Source organism: Anastrepha obliqua, chromosome 5 (genome assembly GCF_027943255.1).
Source record: "Anastrepha obliqua isolate idAnaObli1 chromosome 5, idAnaObli1_1.0, whole genome shotgun sequence".
Classification (NCBI taxonomy): Eukaryota; Metazoa; Arthropoda; class Insecta; order Diptera; family Tephritidae; genus Anastrepha; species Anastrepha obliqua.
The window spans coordinates 112,866,061-112,884,349 of record NC_072896.1 but is presented as its reverse complement, the minus strand read 5'-3'; the positions used below and the strand labels follow the sequence as shown (position 1 = coordinate 112,884,349).

The following is an 18,289-nucleotide window of genomic DNA, read 5'->3' as shown; positions in this document are numbered from 1 at the left end:
AGTCGTCTTTTCCAACCTTTGGGATGAAAGCGACCCTCACCATCCTCCAAGAGCGTGGTATGTAAGCCAGTGCCAGGCATGCCGAGAAGATTTTCTTCAGGGCTGCTGTCACGAACTCTGCACCCTCCTTCAGCATGGCAGGAAATATGCCATCTGGCCCGGGCGACTTGTAGTCGTCAAAAGATTTGATGGCAAATCGAATGGCGGCCTCATTCACCACAGATCTGGCAACGAACCAGTCATGCCGAGAAGGTGTAGCAGCTCTGACAACTGCCTCTATCAATAAGGGCTGTTGCCGGCTGATGCTTATCTGATTACCAGGAAAGTGAGACTCCATCAGCAAGCTGAGTGTCTCACTTTTCCGCTCCGTGAAGGAGCCATCAGATTTCCTAAGTGACCCCAGCTTTGCCGTTGGGTCCCTTTTCAGGATCCTAACCAACTTCGCCGTGTCACTCAGAGATTCAATACCGCTGCAGAATTCCCTATATGAGGCTTTTTTCGATTCCCGAATAAGCCTCTTGTAGTTCTTCTGAACATCACGGTATCGCTCCCAGTCCTCTGCAAGGTTAGTCTTGAGGGCCCGGTTTAGAAGTTTTCTCGACTCACGCCTCAACATCTGGAGCTCTTGGTTCCACCACGGAACGGGAGTCCGGCTCGGGAGAGGTCGAGTTGGACAGGCTGACTCAAAACAGTCGGTTAGGGCAGCGTTAAGTTTCTCAACAGCCGCCTCAATGGCCTGTTCTTTTCGAAGTCTTGGTGGCGCAACGTCAAGGTCCCGCAACGCCTCCCTAAACTTCTGCCAGTCTGTTTTTCTTGGGTTTCTAGAGGGCAATGGCATATGTGCCTCCTCGCCACACTGAAACTCAATGTACCTGTGGTCCGAGCACGAATCTTCGGCAAGGACTCTCCAGTTCTTGATTGACCACCCAAGTTTTGAGTTTGATAGGGTTAGATCAATCACCTCCTGTCTTCTAGACGTTACAAACATTGGCTGTGAGCCCTTGTTTTGTATGTCTAGGCAGGAGGACGCGATAAATTCGAATAGTCGAGAGCCCCGTCCATTGCACTTGCTGCTGCCCCAGATTGTATGCTGGGCATTAGCATCGCAACATAGGATGAGGCCCAGACTGCGCCGCTCACAGAACCTCACGAGACTAGTGGCCTTCCCGGGTGGTGGCCCTTCCAGAGCATCGTAAGGAAAGTAAGCAGATGCAATCACAAACTTCGACCATCCGCGTCTACCTCTATAACCCACCTCAGCCGCTACCAGGTCTTGGCAACAGAATTGCTCAAGACCCGTCACAGTGAGATGGGATGATACTATAAGACCGGTCCTAGGTCTGCTAGAACTCCTGTCATATAGTAACGTGGCCCCTTTCAGCGCACTTAAGCCACAGAGACGGCCCCTAAAGACCCAGGGCTCTTGCACTGCTGTTATGTGGGGTAATGTGTGCAGCTGGGAAAGCCTTCTACTTAGTAGTGCAGTAGCGGCTTTGGAATGCTGCAAGTTAATTTGCGTCACCGTCAAGGGACGATAGCTACAGGAATCGTCCGAGTCAATCATTTGGGAAAGACATGGAAGCTGGCCGTCCCAAAGAAGAGACTCAGACGGTTCCCGTACCGTGAGCCCATGACATCAACACTGGCCTCGTCCACTCGCACCACAAGAGTAGCACCTTCCTTCCCGTCCCGGTTTTTACTCTTGGTGAACGAGACGACTCGCCAAAGCCTCGTGTTGATGCCCGGATTCTGGGCACGTAGACAGGATAGGACATCCGCCGTAGACAGGTCTGGATCCGGAATCCAGCAGATGGCCTTCCTGAGGGGTACACTCTCCTCGCTGTAGACAGCGAAGCGGGTGGTCCCCATGGGGGGCACGTTATTGACCACGGTCCTGATCCACTCGAAGTTGGCCAGAGACGCGCACGTCACCTTTATGGTGCCGTCCTTTGTCTCATAGCCCTTCGCGTTGGCTTCCGGACCGGAGGCAATAACCCGACGCATCAGCTGGCTTTTGCAGTGTTTGATTTCTGCATCCGTCAGCTGATGGTCAGGCCCCAGTTTTCCAATCACAGCCACAGGTCGTGGGCCAGCAGCCTTCTCGCTATAGGATGGCTTGGCCGCACCCTTGGATGTGCTTGGGCGAAGGTCCAGCTCCCGATCCTCCACTGACGAAGATTTCGCCGGGCAGACAGCTGTGCTGGACTTTTTGTCGAGGCGCCGATAGAGACGTGGCTCAGTAGAACCTTTTCCCGCCACATTGACTGGCGCCAAGACCGCGCTCGTACCTTGGGGGGTCGTGGCTCGGCCATTGGCGGCAACCGCAGGGCAGGGAGGTGTGCTGCTTTCAGCCGCCGTCCTTCTCCGCTTGCCTCGAGAGCGAGACAACTTGGGAGTGCCTGTGCCCACCGAAGACCCGGTAGCTTCCGTGGGTGTCACTTCCGCTGACCGAGGTCGTTTGGAAGACACAGACGCAGAAGGGCCGGCAGAGCCACATGAGGATTTCTCCCGCATGAGCTCAGCCCGCCGCTTTCTTCTCTTCCTCCTTGCCGCGCTCTTCGATTTCCCTGCTTCTTTGGGAGGTCGTGCAGCCACCGAAGAGACCTCACAACTCAGGCCCTCAGAAGCAGGGAAACGTTTTTCAGACTCTGAAGGAGAGGAGATTGCGATAGCAACCCCCGTCTCCTCCAGGATGCGCTCTCGCTCGTAGAGCTGAGAGACTTGGGTAATGGTTGGGGCCTCCAGAATCCATGCCCCTGCCGCCGAAGCGGGTGGATTGCCACTTGTGTGGATTCCACCTGGAGTAGTTAATCCATCGTTTTCCATTACCTTTTTGGTTTTTGTTCAGGACTCCTCCCTAGCCAGTTTGGTTCGCGGCTGGCACCCTGATTCTATGCCAACTTTGAGTCATCACACGAGTGTTGAACCCACCCCATCAGGGAAGGCCACTCTTGTGATGCCAGGGCTCCCTATCCACCACCTGGGACGCGCCCGATGGGAGATCAGGCAACTCCACACGGGGTAAAAACCTTTGCAAGGCAATTGTAAATTTGGTTTTTGTACTACTGCTACCACCTTATATGAATTTTCCTAATATCCAAGCTAGTTTTTATTAAGGCAAAGTACACAAGGTGACTTCGGTTGAGTAGCTGATTTGTTTTTTTCTTGAATTTTGGTACTTCGAATGCCAAAGTGATCTTGTGCTTCGTAGTTACCTTGTTGGTTCGTTTACATTCTGGTTGAATTGTGAAAAATTTGGAAATGTTCTTGTTCCATTGCCATCACCTTGCATAAATTCGCCTTGGTTTTCCTTTCACAGTATACTCAACAAAATTTAAAATTTTTTTAAACATTGTTGTCAAAAAGATTCCGGCTAGCGAATCCCCAAGTGACGTGGCAGCCAAAGTTCCTCTCACAAATTTCTTTTTCTCCATAGCTAAATAGTAATCCTTGTAATTTTCCATCCTTGCAATTTTAACTTTCAACTTTTGTCAACAAATTACAGACAAAACGCGAACGTACCGAATGTTTCAAGGCGAATCTATACTAGAGCAACATCAACGTTTAAATATGTTTTATTTTTGTAATTTGGTATTTTGAATGTCATAATTTTAATTAGAATCACGTTGAAATGTCTGTTTCATGAGAGCAGATACTTCGACTACTAACCGACCACTAATTTTTTTATTTGAAATTTCTACAAATTTGAATTTTATACGAAAATAAGGGAAAAGACCAATAAGGTGCATAAAAGCTTGAGAAGCTAGCGATTGTTTTAAAATTTTATTAAATTAATTAAATACATTTGTTTTCTAATATATAAACATTTGTTAATGGCTAACTAGAAATGAGACAAAAAATGTGTATTAAAACATTTCTATATGCTCTATACATATTTAAATTTTAAGGAATTCTGATAAATATACAAATATGTGCATATATAAAAATTAAAAAAAACCTGAAAAACGTTGAATTTTATTCGGAATATAGTTCAACAACAATAATTCTTTTTCAGTCACTCCAAGGCACCTTGGTTAAATTATTGCTTTTTCAATTTTTCCCGCTTTGACTTAAAACTTTCCCTCACTTTGCGAATTAATTTACATAAATTCGCAAGCGCCAACTTCGCCAATCGCCAAAGCGCATATAATATCGCAAAATAAGCAAAAAAGACATCCAAACCACTGGATTGTATAAAATTCATGCGCACCAGTGGACTTTGCATGTGAGCAGCACCATGATGACGCAGCACGTACTCCACCCAGTAAACAACGCTTTCTCGAGCACTCAACGGGCGATCGGGGTAAAGTTTCGCAAATTTTTGTACATTATTCCGATACACTGGATTGTTCAGCACCTCCAAGATGGTAGCCCTAAAATCATCTTCTTTCAAATTCAAAATATCCACCTGTGTTCCATAACCGGAAGAGACTATTTTGGCCGCATTTAGGGGTTGGTCAGCAAATATTGGCATGGCAACCATTGGTACACCATGGTAAGTGGCCTCCACCATCCCGCCCTTACCGGCGTGCGTGATGAATAATTTGAGATTGGGATGGGCGAGTATGTCGTCTTGTGGCAACCATTTTTGATAGAATATATTCGAGGCATTGCCTGGGGTGTTTGCCAAATCTTCCCATTTCCAAATCACATTTTGTTCAAGTGAGGAGAGTACTTTGAAAAGTATCTGAATCGTGGCTGGTTTTATGTTGGAACCTTTCATATTCGAACCCAAGCTGAAGAGTATGGCGCCATTCTTGTTGGAGGCGTTCAAAAACTTCTCAAGTTCCTGGAAAATAATTGCGGATGGAAAGCAGAAATTTGTATTAATATGTAGTATAAGTGTTAAGCATATATAAATATATATATAAGTCTTGCGGTATTTTTATTGAATTTTCAATTGTTCATAAAATTGGTTATAATAATGCGATTTAAGTCAAATATGCGCCGTTTTGTTCGATGACGAGTTCCCAACGAGATGCCAACTTCATAATGCCCCTCTTATAGAAGCTCGCTTCCCTATTGTCAAAAAACTTGGAGAGCCAATTTTCACAGGACTCTCTTGTGGACAACTTCCGACTACCAAGCTCGTTCGCCATGGACAGATATAGGTGGTAATCACTTGGTGCGAGATCCGGACTATACGGTGGATGCAAAAGAACCTCCCATCCGAGCTCCCGGATCTTCTGGCGCGTCACCAAAGATGTGTGTGGCCTGGCGTTGTCCTGATGGAAGACAATTCGGCATCTGTTGATCAAAGATGGCCTCTTCTGCATGAGTGCTGCATTCAAGCGGTCCAGTTGTTGGCAGTACAGGTCCGAATTGAGCGTTTGGCCATAGGGGAGCAGCTAATAGTGGATGATTCCCTGCCAATCCCACCAAACACACAGAAGAACCTTCCTGGCCGTCAATCCAGGCTTGGCCACCGTCTGGGCAGCTTCACCGCTTTTCGACCACGACCGTTTCCGCTTCACGTGGTCGTAAGTGACCCACTTTTCATCGCCAGTCACCATCCGCTTCAAAAACGGGTCGATTTTGTTGCGATTCAGAAGCGATTTGCATGCATCCATACGGGCAAAAATGTTTTTTTGCGTCAAGTCGTGTGGCACCCATACATCGAGCTTCTTTTTGAATCCAAGCTTCTTCAAATGGTTTATAACGGTTTGATGACTCATGCCCAGCTCTTGGCCGATGCTACGGCTGCTACTATGCCGGTCTCTTTCGATCAATTCAGCGATTTTATCGCAATTTTTGACGACAGGCCTTCCGGACCGTGGCGCATCTTCGATCACCTCTGCACCAAAACGAAAACGTTGAAACCATCGTTGTGCGCTGGAAATGGAAACTGTATCGGGTCCATAAACTGCAGAAATTTTATTGGCAGCATGAGATGCATTTTTGCCTTTATCGTAGTAGTACTGTAAAATATGCCGTATTTTCTCTTTATTTTGCTCCATGTTTGCGACGCTATAACTCACGAACGACTAAAAGCAAACAACAATTAATCAAACACGTGTTAACGTGAAAAGAGCTTTCCAAAAAGCTCTAGCGTGAACCGATGCGACGAATACAACTAGAATTACGCGCTTGCAAAGACAAGCTTGCGAAAATACCGCAAGACTTTTTGGCCAACCTATATATAAAAATTAAGCCGAAGAAAAGTGTGCATTTGTCCCCGGTAATCTCAGCAACGCGTGTAAGGAAAACAATGAAAGTTTCACACATTGTTGGTGTTGCTTTGGCAAAGGTTTCTGTTAAGTTTGGTTGAAATCCGATAACGCGTGTGTGTGCGGTGCGCCAGTTAAGTGAGTGTGTTTTTGCTATTTGCCGCACGTATTTTTTGTACCGCACATAGCATTCATTAGAATTGAATACATTTTGGTCGTGTGTGTCTGGACCGATTATTATGAAATTTGGTATATATATATATTTTTCCACGGTGAAGGTTAGTATAATATGTTTATTGATTCCACTCACCACCAGGTGGCGCTGCCGAAGGCCAAAACGAGGACTCGGGTAACCCTAGGATGTGTTTTTACATTGTGGGTATCAAATCAAAGCTACTGATGAGTGCTTTAATACAGAGTATTTTTTAGATCTCTGAGTTACCAGGGTCTCGAGATATAGCCGAAAAGGTGGACCAAGGTACCCTTGGATGTGTTTGTACAATATGGGTATCAGATGGAAGCTGTTGATGAAAGCTTTTAAGTGAAGTAATTTTTACTGCCCGTTTCCGGGATAAAGAAAGGAGATGGAGCTGGAGATGGAAGAGGAAAAGGAATAGCTCCAGGAAGAAGAAGAGGAATACCACTTATTATTAACAATTAAAAAAAAATTGTAAACAAATTTTAAAATGTTACATATACGCTTATTATATAAACGTTAATCTGAAGTTAGTTATAGTGAAAAATTCATTGTATCATTGCCGGCGTGATTGGTGATCGTTTCCTTAATTTTTTGCAGAAAGGTTATGCTAATATGAGATAGGTATTACCTATATCATTCATATATTTACGTATTACCTGTGTACTCACAAATATACGGTTGAAGCAAATATATGTCAGTTTTTTTACTTCGCCTGGAAAAGTTTATATAAATTTAAGAAGAGTAAATAGAACTTATTTTATATCAGACTTCACGCAAAAAAGTCATTTGCACCTGAACACATAGCTGGGTTAAAGCGGGGGGGAATAGAACAGTTCTCTTCTCCTTCTCCGCTTTTTCGCAGAGATAATGTCGATAATTTAACTGGCTTAATGACTTCACAACCAAACTTTTGTCAAATAAGTCAAACGAAAGAACAGTTAATTCAAAGTATTTTCCCAAATTTGCCTCAAAATTACAAAAATCATGATTGGCTTAGTGAACGAGCCATCATGGCTGGCAAAAATAAAGATGTGAATGAAATGAATGCGGCTATTTTGGCCAACATACCAAGTCCAGAACAAACAAATCGATCCGTTGACACTGTTACAAATCAAGATGATATTGTAAATTATCCCACTGAATTTTTGAATTCCTTTGATTTACCTGGATTACCGCCACACATGCTAAACTTGAAAATAGGAGCACCGATTATTATGTTGAGCAACATAAATCAGCCACGACTATGTAATGGCACTCGATTAACAGTTAAGAGATTGATGAATAACGTCATTGAAGCAACAATTTTGAATGGAAAATACTCTGGTGAAGACGTTTTAATACCGCGAATACCAATGATACCATCGGATATGCAGTTTGAATTCAAACGTCTTCAATTTCCTGTTCGCCTTGCATTCGCGATTATTATTAATAAGCCACAAGGCCAAATTTTATCAATTTGTGATATTGATTTAGAATGCCCATGTTTTTCTTATGGCCAACTTTATGTTTCATGCTCAAGAGTTGGTAAGCCATCGGTATTGTTGATTTATTCAAAAACGCATGGAAAAACGAAGAATATTGTATACCAAAGAGCATTACAATAAAAAAAGTAATAAAGTAAATCACATCAAACGTTTTTTAATTGCTACTACTATTTAAAACTTCTTTTATTACTATTCATGCGCGAGAATTTTTATAAAATACACACAGTAATTTTCGGCTTAATTTAATTAATTAATCTAGATTTTTTTAAAGACGACCAGCGGAACGGGCGGGTTTTCGCTAGTATATGTATATAATTGGCGCGTACACCGTTTTTGGGTGTTTGGCCGAGCTCTTCCTCCTATTTGTGGCGTGCGTCTTGATGTTGTTCCACAAATGGAGGGACCCACAGTTTCAAGTCGACTCCGAACGGCAGATATCTTTTTATGAAGAGCTTTTTCATGGCAGAAATACACTCGGAGGTTTGCCATTGCCTGCCGAGGGGCGACCGCTATTAGAAAAAATTTTTTCTTAATTTTTCATCTTTCACCGAGATTCGAACCGACGTTCTCTCTGTGAATTCCGAATGGTAGTCATGCACCAACCCATTCGGCCACGGCGGCCGAATATGTCAATCATAAAATTAGATATTTAAAATAAAAATAGAGATATAATAGGAAGAAGTCAGACAACATCAGCTCGAGTTATTAGAAGCTGCCGAAGTGGCGGAGGGTGTATTATATGGTCCTGAAATAGACAACTCCATGTAAGTTAAGAAGGGGGGGGGGGAGGGGTAAGGGATAAAAATCGATTTTTTTTTTGCATGTTATTGTAGTAACACATTTCAAAAATACCGTGTTAAAATTTTAAGTCAATCCGAGCAAAACTTTTTAAGTTATAGAGCATAAAGCCGAGCCGCCTCAAACATCTGCCGAGACGCAGCAGTTGCGCGCGTAGTCCGTTACAAACTTTAAACGCGGTTTTCTCGAACCTTTTTTTTTAAAGTGCGTAGTCATTGGCATTTGAAAACTACTCAACCGATCCTTTTGAAATTTTGCACACATATTTTATATATAAAAAACCTCCCCCAACGTTTTTTTTTTCGCCATTTTTTTTTTATATTAAGATGGTTTTACACCTACAAAATGGCGGCATTTTTTCGTCAAAAATCACTTTTTAAATACTTCAAACGACTACCAAATGGCTGAAAATGAAAATAAATCGTCAAAATAAACGTTGGGGGGAAGTTTAACTCATACTTTAACTAAATTATTCGATTTTTTTGATTTCAGATGATTCTACGCTGAGATATGCTGAGTACTGCAAAATGTATTTTTGAAAAGACGTCTACGTAAATGTGCTCTCATTCGCTCATTTTGCAATATTTTTACATGAAAATTTTATCGAATATTCTTGAAATATTACTTTATAATATGCAACAACTTTTAATAAACTGACTTGAACCGTTTCGCTACAATAAATTCATGAAAAAAGAGTTTTTTTTTAGCGTTTAAAAGATAAGATAATATGTGTACAAATTTTTAGATCAATAAATTTAAAAGTTTTCTCAGAAAGAATTCTGGAAAATTCGATTTCTTTCGGTCTTCTAACTGTATATAAGCTTTTAAAGGAAGAAGTAAGATATAATTTAAAAGACCTTTTATATGGATATGGTTTCCAAATCTCTACTAGTTATTCACAAGAAAAAAAGAGGTTGTCTTCAAAGTCGATTTACTGACGATAGTTTAACGTGACAACGTCATAAAAAAATACTGATGGAATGGTTGCATTTTTTAAAAGAAAATTTTAATCTTAATTTTATTTGTTTGATAGATATTTTGTATGGATATAGAAAAGGAGGTAAAGGGAATCGCAAAGGAATTGATCAAGTTACATTTACACCCTTGTCATGTCGGTCTCCTTGCCGCGGGGATGAGGCTTAAGTGGCGAGTTAACCCCATTCTATGGAGATTAACTTACCACGAACTAAGAGGGCAGCTCCATATAGGAATTGGGTATCCACTCAACCGCGGAACGGCGGAATTGGTGGCCACTCAAGTACTATGTGGAGAGTACCGTACCGACAACCGAGGTATAAAATGCATTTTTCTACAATGTGGAGGCTCAACAAGGATCTATCTGCACGAGGTAACCCACTTCTGGGAAATCCTCCCGTCGAGCAATCGACGGCTCGGGCATCAGATGTGCAGGCCCGAACCCCACATTCCCCTATGACCGGAACTGACACCCAGGGTTCCGGAGGAAGCGCACTACTAGTGGTGAAACATGGCACATTGGCTATGCCAATGGAGAGCCGAGTGAGTGTTAGCGATACACCGCCGTCGAAACGATCTGAAGCAACTGAACAAGTTGTGGGGGATGTGGAGATGGCGGACAATCTCTCAGTAGACTCAGACGGATCTCTGGTACCGAGTAAGTCTTTGACAACGGTTAAACCTGGTGTGAATCAGGTAAGTACCGGTAAAAAGACCGAAGTTATTGGAGATTCGAACGCAGGTGTTGGTCTAACCGCAAGGCAGATCAAACGAAGAAGACAGAAGGCGAGGCAAGCCGAAGCACTAGCTAAGGCAAGGACTCAAGCTCCGTCAACTTCGACACCTGTAACGGAAACGGGAAAGCGTGGCAGAACAGAGGATTCCTCTGTAGCGCTGCGCTCTTCCGGAAACGAAACGGGGTCTGTGCCAAGGACCGGGAAGAGGAGAAAGGCAAAGAAGAGGAAAGTCGAGAGACGGAATTCGGAAATGCCTGTATCCTCGACCCAATCCAAGGCAGACAAACCTTTGCCTGACAAGGCAGAGGCTAAGGGACCTCAAATGTCGAATGACACTCTTCCGTCAACGTCTGGCGAATCATTCGTGAGAATTGCAGCAAAGGCAATGACGGTGGAGATACATACCGACAAACAAGATGGTCTACTGTCCAAAGGGCAACAAGACTATCTTGACAGCTATCTTTGGAAAGCTATCGGTGAGTCGAAAGCCGCGCCGACGTTCGAGGGGAAAAGCGTGGTGGACGGCATCGTAAAGGTGCACTGTTCCAATGTTTTTTCCCGAGAATGGCTAGAAAAAGCGATAGCAAAGATTCCAGCCAAGTTCACTCTTGTTGAGAGTAGCAAAGAAAGGCTGGTACGAGCGAGTGTCTGGATTCCGGGTCTTTCCTGTAATTCAGCAGAACTCCTCAAACGCATCCGTATTCAGAATAAGGATCTTGACACGACTCTCTGGAGAGTATACTCGTGCACCAGGCAGAAATCCGCTTCGGACGCGGGTTCCCACTTGGTACTGGGTATCGATCTTGGGTCCCTCAAGGTGCTTAAGTCGAAGTACGGGTGCCGTCCTCACCTACATCTGGGGCGGATCCAGTTCCGTGTCCAGGATAAGGTGGAGGACAAAGCGTAAATATACTCAGTCTCATGACTGAAGTAATATTTACACAGATAAATCTGCAGCATAGCAAAGCGTCTACGGCTCTCTTGTGCCGTAGGCATGCAAAACTGCAAACAAACCCACACATAATACTTATACAAGAACCATGGGTATGTCACAAGCGTATCTGTGGTCTAAGTGCTATGTCGTGGGGACAAATACTTCATTGTGAAGGGAATGTGAGACCGCGAACATGCCGAGGTTGATCGAACACACGATGTTAAAAGAGCTATGCTCCGGATATATCGTTGCTGCAAAAATAAAGTACTTGAAAAGTGGGAACAGTGTCGAATCTATCATAGTTTCGGCCTACCTACCCTACGACTCTGTACAGCCACCTTCTTCGAGGGAGCTAAGAGAAGTGGTCAAGTACGTAGAATCTAATAATCTGGGGCTAATAGTGGGCTGTGACAGAACATTGTGTGGGGAAGCAGCAAATGCAACCCCAGAGGTCTCAAGTTACTGGATTTTATCCTGTCATCCGATTTGGTCATCCGAAACACTGGTAACAAACCAACTTTTGTGACCAGAAGGAGACAAGAGGTGATTGATTTAACACTTACCAATAGGTCAGTTGGAAATCAAATCAACCGATGGCGAGTTTTGGAAGAGGACTCTCTTTCTGATCATCGTCTTATCGAATTCCGACTGGGAATTGACACAATATCAATACCTTCCGGTAGGAATCCTCGAAATGTGGACTGGGACAGGTATGGTGAGCTTGTAAGAGAGCGATTACCAAACCTGAAAAAACTCAAATCAGCAGAAATGATTGAAGATGTTACTAAGAAATTAGAAGGTACTTTAATCAATTGCTTTGAGGAACTGTGTCCACTCAGGCAAAGCAGACAGGGGAAAGCGGTTCCTTGGTGGAACCCTGAACTGTCGAAGCTTCGTGTACGGTCCAGGAAACTTCTTAATAAGGCCTTGAAGACCAAAACAGAAGAGGACTGGGCCAATCATCGACTTACACAGAGAGAATATAAGAAAAAAGTACGGCAAGCCAAACTTGAATCCTATAGAAATTTCTGCAGTAACGTCGAAGAAATGAGGGAAACAGCGAGACTTTGTAAGGTCCTTCATTTAGACCGCTCAGTAAGGCTGGATTCCATTCGAAAACCTGATGGTTCATACACCATTTCCAAATCGGAAACGTTTAATGCTCTACTCGAAACCCATTTTCCGGGTAGTAGAACGGTGGCAACGGTGGAACCTCTAGGTACAGCTGGTATATTGCTAGTCGGATAGTGACAAGGGAATCGATAAGGTTTTCCTTATCTTCCTTTGAGAACTTTAAGTCCCCTGGACCTGACGGAATATATCCAGCAATGCTTAAAAAAGGAGGAAACAGGCTGATTGAGGCCCTGAAAAGGATCTTCACAGCCTGCCTTGCATTTGGTTATATACCATCCCAATGACGACGCGTAAGAGTAGTATTTATTCCGAAACCAGGAAAAGGTGACTATTTTCTAGCAAAAAGTTTTAGACCAATCAGTTTGACATCGTTCATGTTGAAAAGTCCACTTAGTAGAAATCAACACGCTTACCAGAGTGGAAAATCATGTGAATCAGCCCTACACGATCTTGTTAGCAAGATTGAAGCTGGGCTGGAAGCTGACGAATACACAATGGGCGTGTTCGTGGACATTGAGGGGGCTTTTGATAATGCCACTTTCGGCTCGATATGTTCTTCTGCCGAACGACACGGAGTTAATCAAGCCATTATAAAATGGATATATTCCATGCTCTCTGAGAGGCTGTTAACCGCTGGTTGGAGCAATGACGAGCAAATCACAGTCAGGGCCAAGCAAGGATGTCCCCATGGGGGTGTTCTTTCTCCGCTGCTGTGGTGCTTCGTCGTAGACTCTCTATTAGTGGAGATGCAGGAACTCGGCTTTCACGTCCAAGCATATGCGGACGACGTCTGTGCGCTAACATCGGATAAATCCTTAAGGAGGCTTTGCACGAAAGTGCAGAGGATTCTTGACAAAATCGATGACTGGTGCATGAGACAAGGTCTTTCCGTTAATCCGAACAAAACAACCATAGTCTTGTTTACGAGAAAACGGAAATTGGATGGACTCAATCTTCCAACACTGAAAGGTGTGACACTTGGTCTTTCCAACGAAGTTAAATATCTAGGAGTAATCTTGGATAAGAAGCTGACCTGGGAGACACACGTTTCACTGAAGGTGAATCGTGCATTGAAGATTTTTCAGCAATGCCGTAGAGCCTTTAGCAAAACTTGGGGTCTGAAACCTGCTGTGGTCCTATGGATATACACGGCACTTATCAGACCAATCATCACTTACGCTTCTGTGGTCTGGTGGCGACGGAGCATGGTTAAGTCCACAATCCGGGAACTATACAGGCTGCAAAGAAGTGTATGTTTATGCATCACGGGTGCCATGAGTACAACCTCTGGTGATGTCCTAAATGCTATGCTTGATTTGCTCCCCCTGGATCTTAAGATACAACAGGAAGCAATAAAAGCAATGTGTAGACTCCATAAATATGGTTTCTGGCATGAAGATGGAACTTCGGGACACAGAGAAATCTTTAAGTTGCTGTCGGAGCAGTATCCACTGTTTTTGGCACCTAAAGATGACCGGATACCCACAGTTTCATTCGGAAGGAAATATGATGTTAGATTTCCATTGCGTGAGCAATGGAGCAATCCAGAATGCATGCAGGGAGGTTTGACGGATATTTTCTTTACCGATGGGTCCAAGACTGAAATAGGGTCTGGAGCCGGATGGTACTTAAACGATAGTAATAAGTATCACTATGCTATGGGGGGAATGGCAACAGTTTTCCAAACAGGAGTTTTTGCCATCCTAAAAGTAGCCGAATGGATAATCGAGAGGAGATGGAGCGGGAAACAGATTGGAGTCTTCAGTGACAGTCAGGCTGCATTGAAGGCCCTGGAGAATGCGAAGCAAACCTCAAAGATTGTTCAAGAATGTAAGAAGAAGCTTAATTCTGTCGCAAGACAAAACAGGCTTGTACTTATATGGGTTCCGGGACACTCCGGTGTTCAAGGAAACGAAATTGCCGACGAATTGGCCAACCGTCGATCAGCGGTGCCCCCACAAGGGCCAGAGCCAATAATCGGAATCAGTCCCGCAGGAATCAAGAACTGGATCAACTATTATGTAGGCAATCTGCATAAAGAGCGATGGTCCGGTCTAGAACGCTGCAGAACTGCAAAGTGTTTTGTGACAAGTCCGAACAGAAAACTGTCAAACTTTCTACTAAAACTTAGAAGGAAAGACATTCGGTTGATGGTCGGCATCATTACAGGACACAACCCATGGGGTCAGCCAATGACCACTATAGGAATCATCGAGGACCCGGTATGCCTGTCCTGCTTGGAGGAGGCGGATAGCACTGAGCACTTTCTCTGTGAGTGTCCTGCCTTTGCTAGAGCGCGACTACGAGTATTGGGTTCCGATGTCATGAGAATGAGTAATATTCGTTCTCTAAAACTGGAGGATATTTACAGATTTGCCAAAGAATCTGGAAAATTCTCACAGGACTAACTATCTCTATCTCTGTCTCTACTCTTTCCTATCTCTTTCTCTGATACTTTTCTCCCTCCCTCCTTGACTATCTACCCCCTTTCCAGAGCTTTAAATACAATGGGCTTTTAGCCTGAGTGTTTTAGGAGCCACCAAATCTCCTGGTGCTCCTTGGTTCGACCTCTTCAAATTCATTCAAATACATTTACACAAACGTGAAAAATGACGAAAAATTTATCAAATTCATGAAAGATATGTTCAATTTCGATTGTGCATCAGACGTTAATAAGTCAACAACACTAAGAGGCACCATCATCGATTTGACTTTTTCAAGACACATTACACTCGAAACACTCCCTTCCATTTGCTACTTTTCCTATTATCGTCCTATTCTATCCTATAAATTAATAATAAAAACATTACAACAACAGGTATTGTTACCAACTAGTTGTCGGCGGCCGCCGTAGGCGAATGGGTTAGTGCGTGACTATCATTCGGAATTCACAGAGAGAACGTAGGTTCTAATCTCGGTGAAACACCAAAGTTAAGAAAAACATTTTTCTGATAGCGGTCGATCCTCGGCAGGCAATGGCAAACTGCGAGTGTATTTCGGCCATGAAAAAGCTCCTCAGAAAACTATTTGTCGTTAAGAGTCGTCTGAAAACTGTGGGTCCCTCCATTTGTGGAACAACATCAAGACGTACATCACAAATAGAAGTGTACCTGCCAATTATTTATTTATTTATGCCCATTTTGGCTGTCTGCTCTCCTATGGGTCAGAAGCCAGTTATCACTGCCGTGAGTCTGTGGTCGATGCGGGCAGACTCAATAAAATTTAAATTCATTTCATGATAGCTATTTGTAGGGAGATGAGGTGGAATTATTTGTAATTATCTCCTTAGCTACTCTACTTTTGCGAGTTGCGGGACTATGATGCCAACTCTCTTGAGGAGAGAGGTTATCAGGTTCTTGCGCAGTTGCACAAATTTGTTTCATTTTCTTTGAACTTTCAGTATTATCCAAACCGGTTGTAAGGGGATGGACTAGTTTTTATGCATATCACTTCTTCGTATAACCACCTAAACCTAATCTAATCTAACTTGTCTTGCTACGACTCTCGTCATTGGCATTTGACCCAACGGTGTCGACTGTTATCGATCGATTTTTCGTACCCCATTCCGTTAGACTTTTTCGCAATTCGACAATTTTTTTATAAAAATATTAGAGACTCCTATTCGATTGACTGATTGACCGCAAATAGGCGAACTATCTAAAAATCACTCAATACAACTGAAACAAATACAGCGCACACATTGCAAGTGGCCATATCAAAACATGTCTAGAAAATAAAGAAATCGGTAATGAATAAAGAATTGAAAGTGATATGTCTTACCTTTGGCAAAGGATCGGGCTTCTCCTTGATTTGTATGCCACCGATCTCTACCAATCCTGGTACCAATGGCCGTATAGGTCCTTCACTAAAATGACTGTTGCAAAATACAAGCGAAACATTTGCCAACATCTGTGAATATGAACGGATTGTCGGATCGCCCTCAGCCAATGTCCTATATTTGATGAAAGTTGTAATATAAACACATAAATACATGCATGCATACATATAATATTATGTAGGTATAAATGGAAAGTGCATCCCATTAAGACCGCGCCTTGTGTGAACTTTGAGGTTTAGTCATCCAGACTTGCAGAGAAATTGTAAAATTCGAAAATGTCGTTAATGCGCGTCGCGTCGATATGGCCGCAATTAAGCGCTTTGACGCCGTCGATTTCTGTGTGAGTTTGTTTTATGGAATGAGAATAGCACGCCAATAAATGAAGAACGAGTATTGAGCTGAAAGGCGACATTGATCTTGTAAGGTTGTGCGCGAAAGATTTGTACGTGAAATTCACTTTGTTGCCAATTCTCATTTCCTATGAACGGCGTAAAATCCACTGATTCGGCTTATTCAGAAAATACCACAGTTCTGTAATTTAACTTTGGCTTTGGCGCACTGACACATTTGAGCAGATTATTTATTAAAAATCTTTTCACCATGATTTGAGCATTCAGTCGTCCACTATAGCTCGCACAGCCTGTTTGGTGGATCGATTATTTGGACCGACTTGAAAATGCAACCACCGGCTTTGTATTTCCAAACGCTGTTCGTCCATGAACTTCGTCATGATAAAAATGTCGAATGTGAAATGACTTTGGTAGATCATAAATAATATTTAAGAGTACAATAGAAAAAAAAAAAAAATATTATTATATGCCTATTGCGCACCAAATATAACCATTTTGCTGCATTAAAAACATTATAGTTCTCTCTTTCAAATTGCAAACAAGTCGATCTTAATGGGACACCCCGTATTTGTCGTACTTATAATATGAATGAAAGCTGTTGTCCATGATCGCGTCAAATAAATGTAGTGTATAGCTCATGAACGCATTAAGCATACGGAAGCCAAAGCTCAACGATTCGCCATTTTTGTATGGCGTAAATGTAGACGGTACGTAAGTTATTTCGGGCGGCACGCCCACGAACCGATTAACCGTCTCCATCGGTGGACCCGTCCAACTGATTATCACCGGACAATTCAGTTTAGCCGGTACGATAAATTGAAAGCTGTTAACAAAGTAACCCAATATGACCAAATCAAATTTGGATTCATAGATCGACTGGAAACGTTCATTTCTGAGTGCATCATATTGTATTTTGGTCATAACATGATTGCCCATTACAAATTTCAGCATCAGTTCAAAATCATTTTGTTTTTTCCCACCCATAGCGGATAATTCCTGTTCCAATTCGCGTTTATGCTCCTCTGATGGTTCAATAATTATATTGTGTATATTCTCATGAGTTACTTTTAGCTTTTCTCCGGAAACAACTGTCACATTGTGGCCTTGCTCCGCCAATGTCTTCATAATTGACATGTGCACAATTATGTGAGAGGGGCTGGGACTGAGGAAAACACCCAATATATTTGCACTTTGCACTGGTTGCACACTCGTCGTAATGGCAATTAAAGCCATTAACGCGACAACGATCAATTTCGAACGATCACCCATCGTATAACAATAATACTTCATCTTCCGTTGATTCTACAAAACAAACTGAAATAGTCACGATGACCAGCCAGTGTTTTAAGTTAAGCATAACTAAGCATAAAACTTAAGTGGCCTTGAAGATAAGATATTTTGTTGGTGCCATGTATTCGGATAAGTATAAGTAGTGTACTAAGTTCATGCTATGTATGTATGAATACAGATATAAACTTAACTTATCAATTAAGTTCGAGAATATGTTCGAGTATGTATGTAAATAAAATAATAAACTGCTTTGCAGTCTCACAATATCGAGTAAAATTTGGTGATTTATTTTCGTTTACCTGTGCGTATGCCAACTGAGACCAAGACTCTTGCGCGAGAACAACACAGTGAACAGTGATGATACGAGTAACAAACCATTTGTA

At 42.9% G+C, this 18,289-nt stretch overlaps 1 protein-coding gene across 1 annotated transcript; it reads right to left on the bottom strand.

Moving 5' to 3' along the window:
* Positions 1 to 3,941: 3,941 nt before the first annotated feature.
* On the bottom strand, positions 3,942 to 17,957 carry LOC129249175 (UDP-glycosyltransferase UGT5-like). Its single transcript, XM_054888840.1, has 3 exons — positions 17,194 to 17,957; positions 16,209 to 16,380; positions 3,942 to 4,789 (listed from the first exon to the last, which is right to left on the bottom strand). Exons 1-3 carry the CDS (start codon positions 17,904 to 17,906, stop codon positions 4,040 to 4,042), a joined length of 1,635 nt encoding a protein of 544 aa, XP_054744815.1. The 5' UTR covers positions 17,907 to 17,957; the 3' UTR covers positions 3,942 to 4,039.
* Positions 17,958 to 18,289: the final 332 nt, after the last annotated feature.

Coding starts and splice junctions, on each gene's coding strand:
- LOC129249175 (XM_054888840.1), bottom strand. CDS start 17,906: ATGAAGTATTATTGTTATACGATGGGTGATCGTTCGAAATTGATCGTT. Junction 16,381..17,193: donor AGCTTTCATTCATATTATAA/GTACGACAAATA, acceptor CATCAAATATAG/GACATTGGCTGAGGGCGATC. Junction 4,790..16,208: donor AGCCCGATCCTTTGCCAAAG/GTAAGACATATC, acceptor ATTATTTTCCAG/GAACTTGAGAAGTTTTTGAA.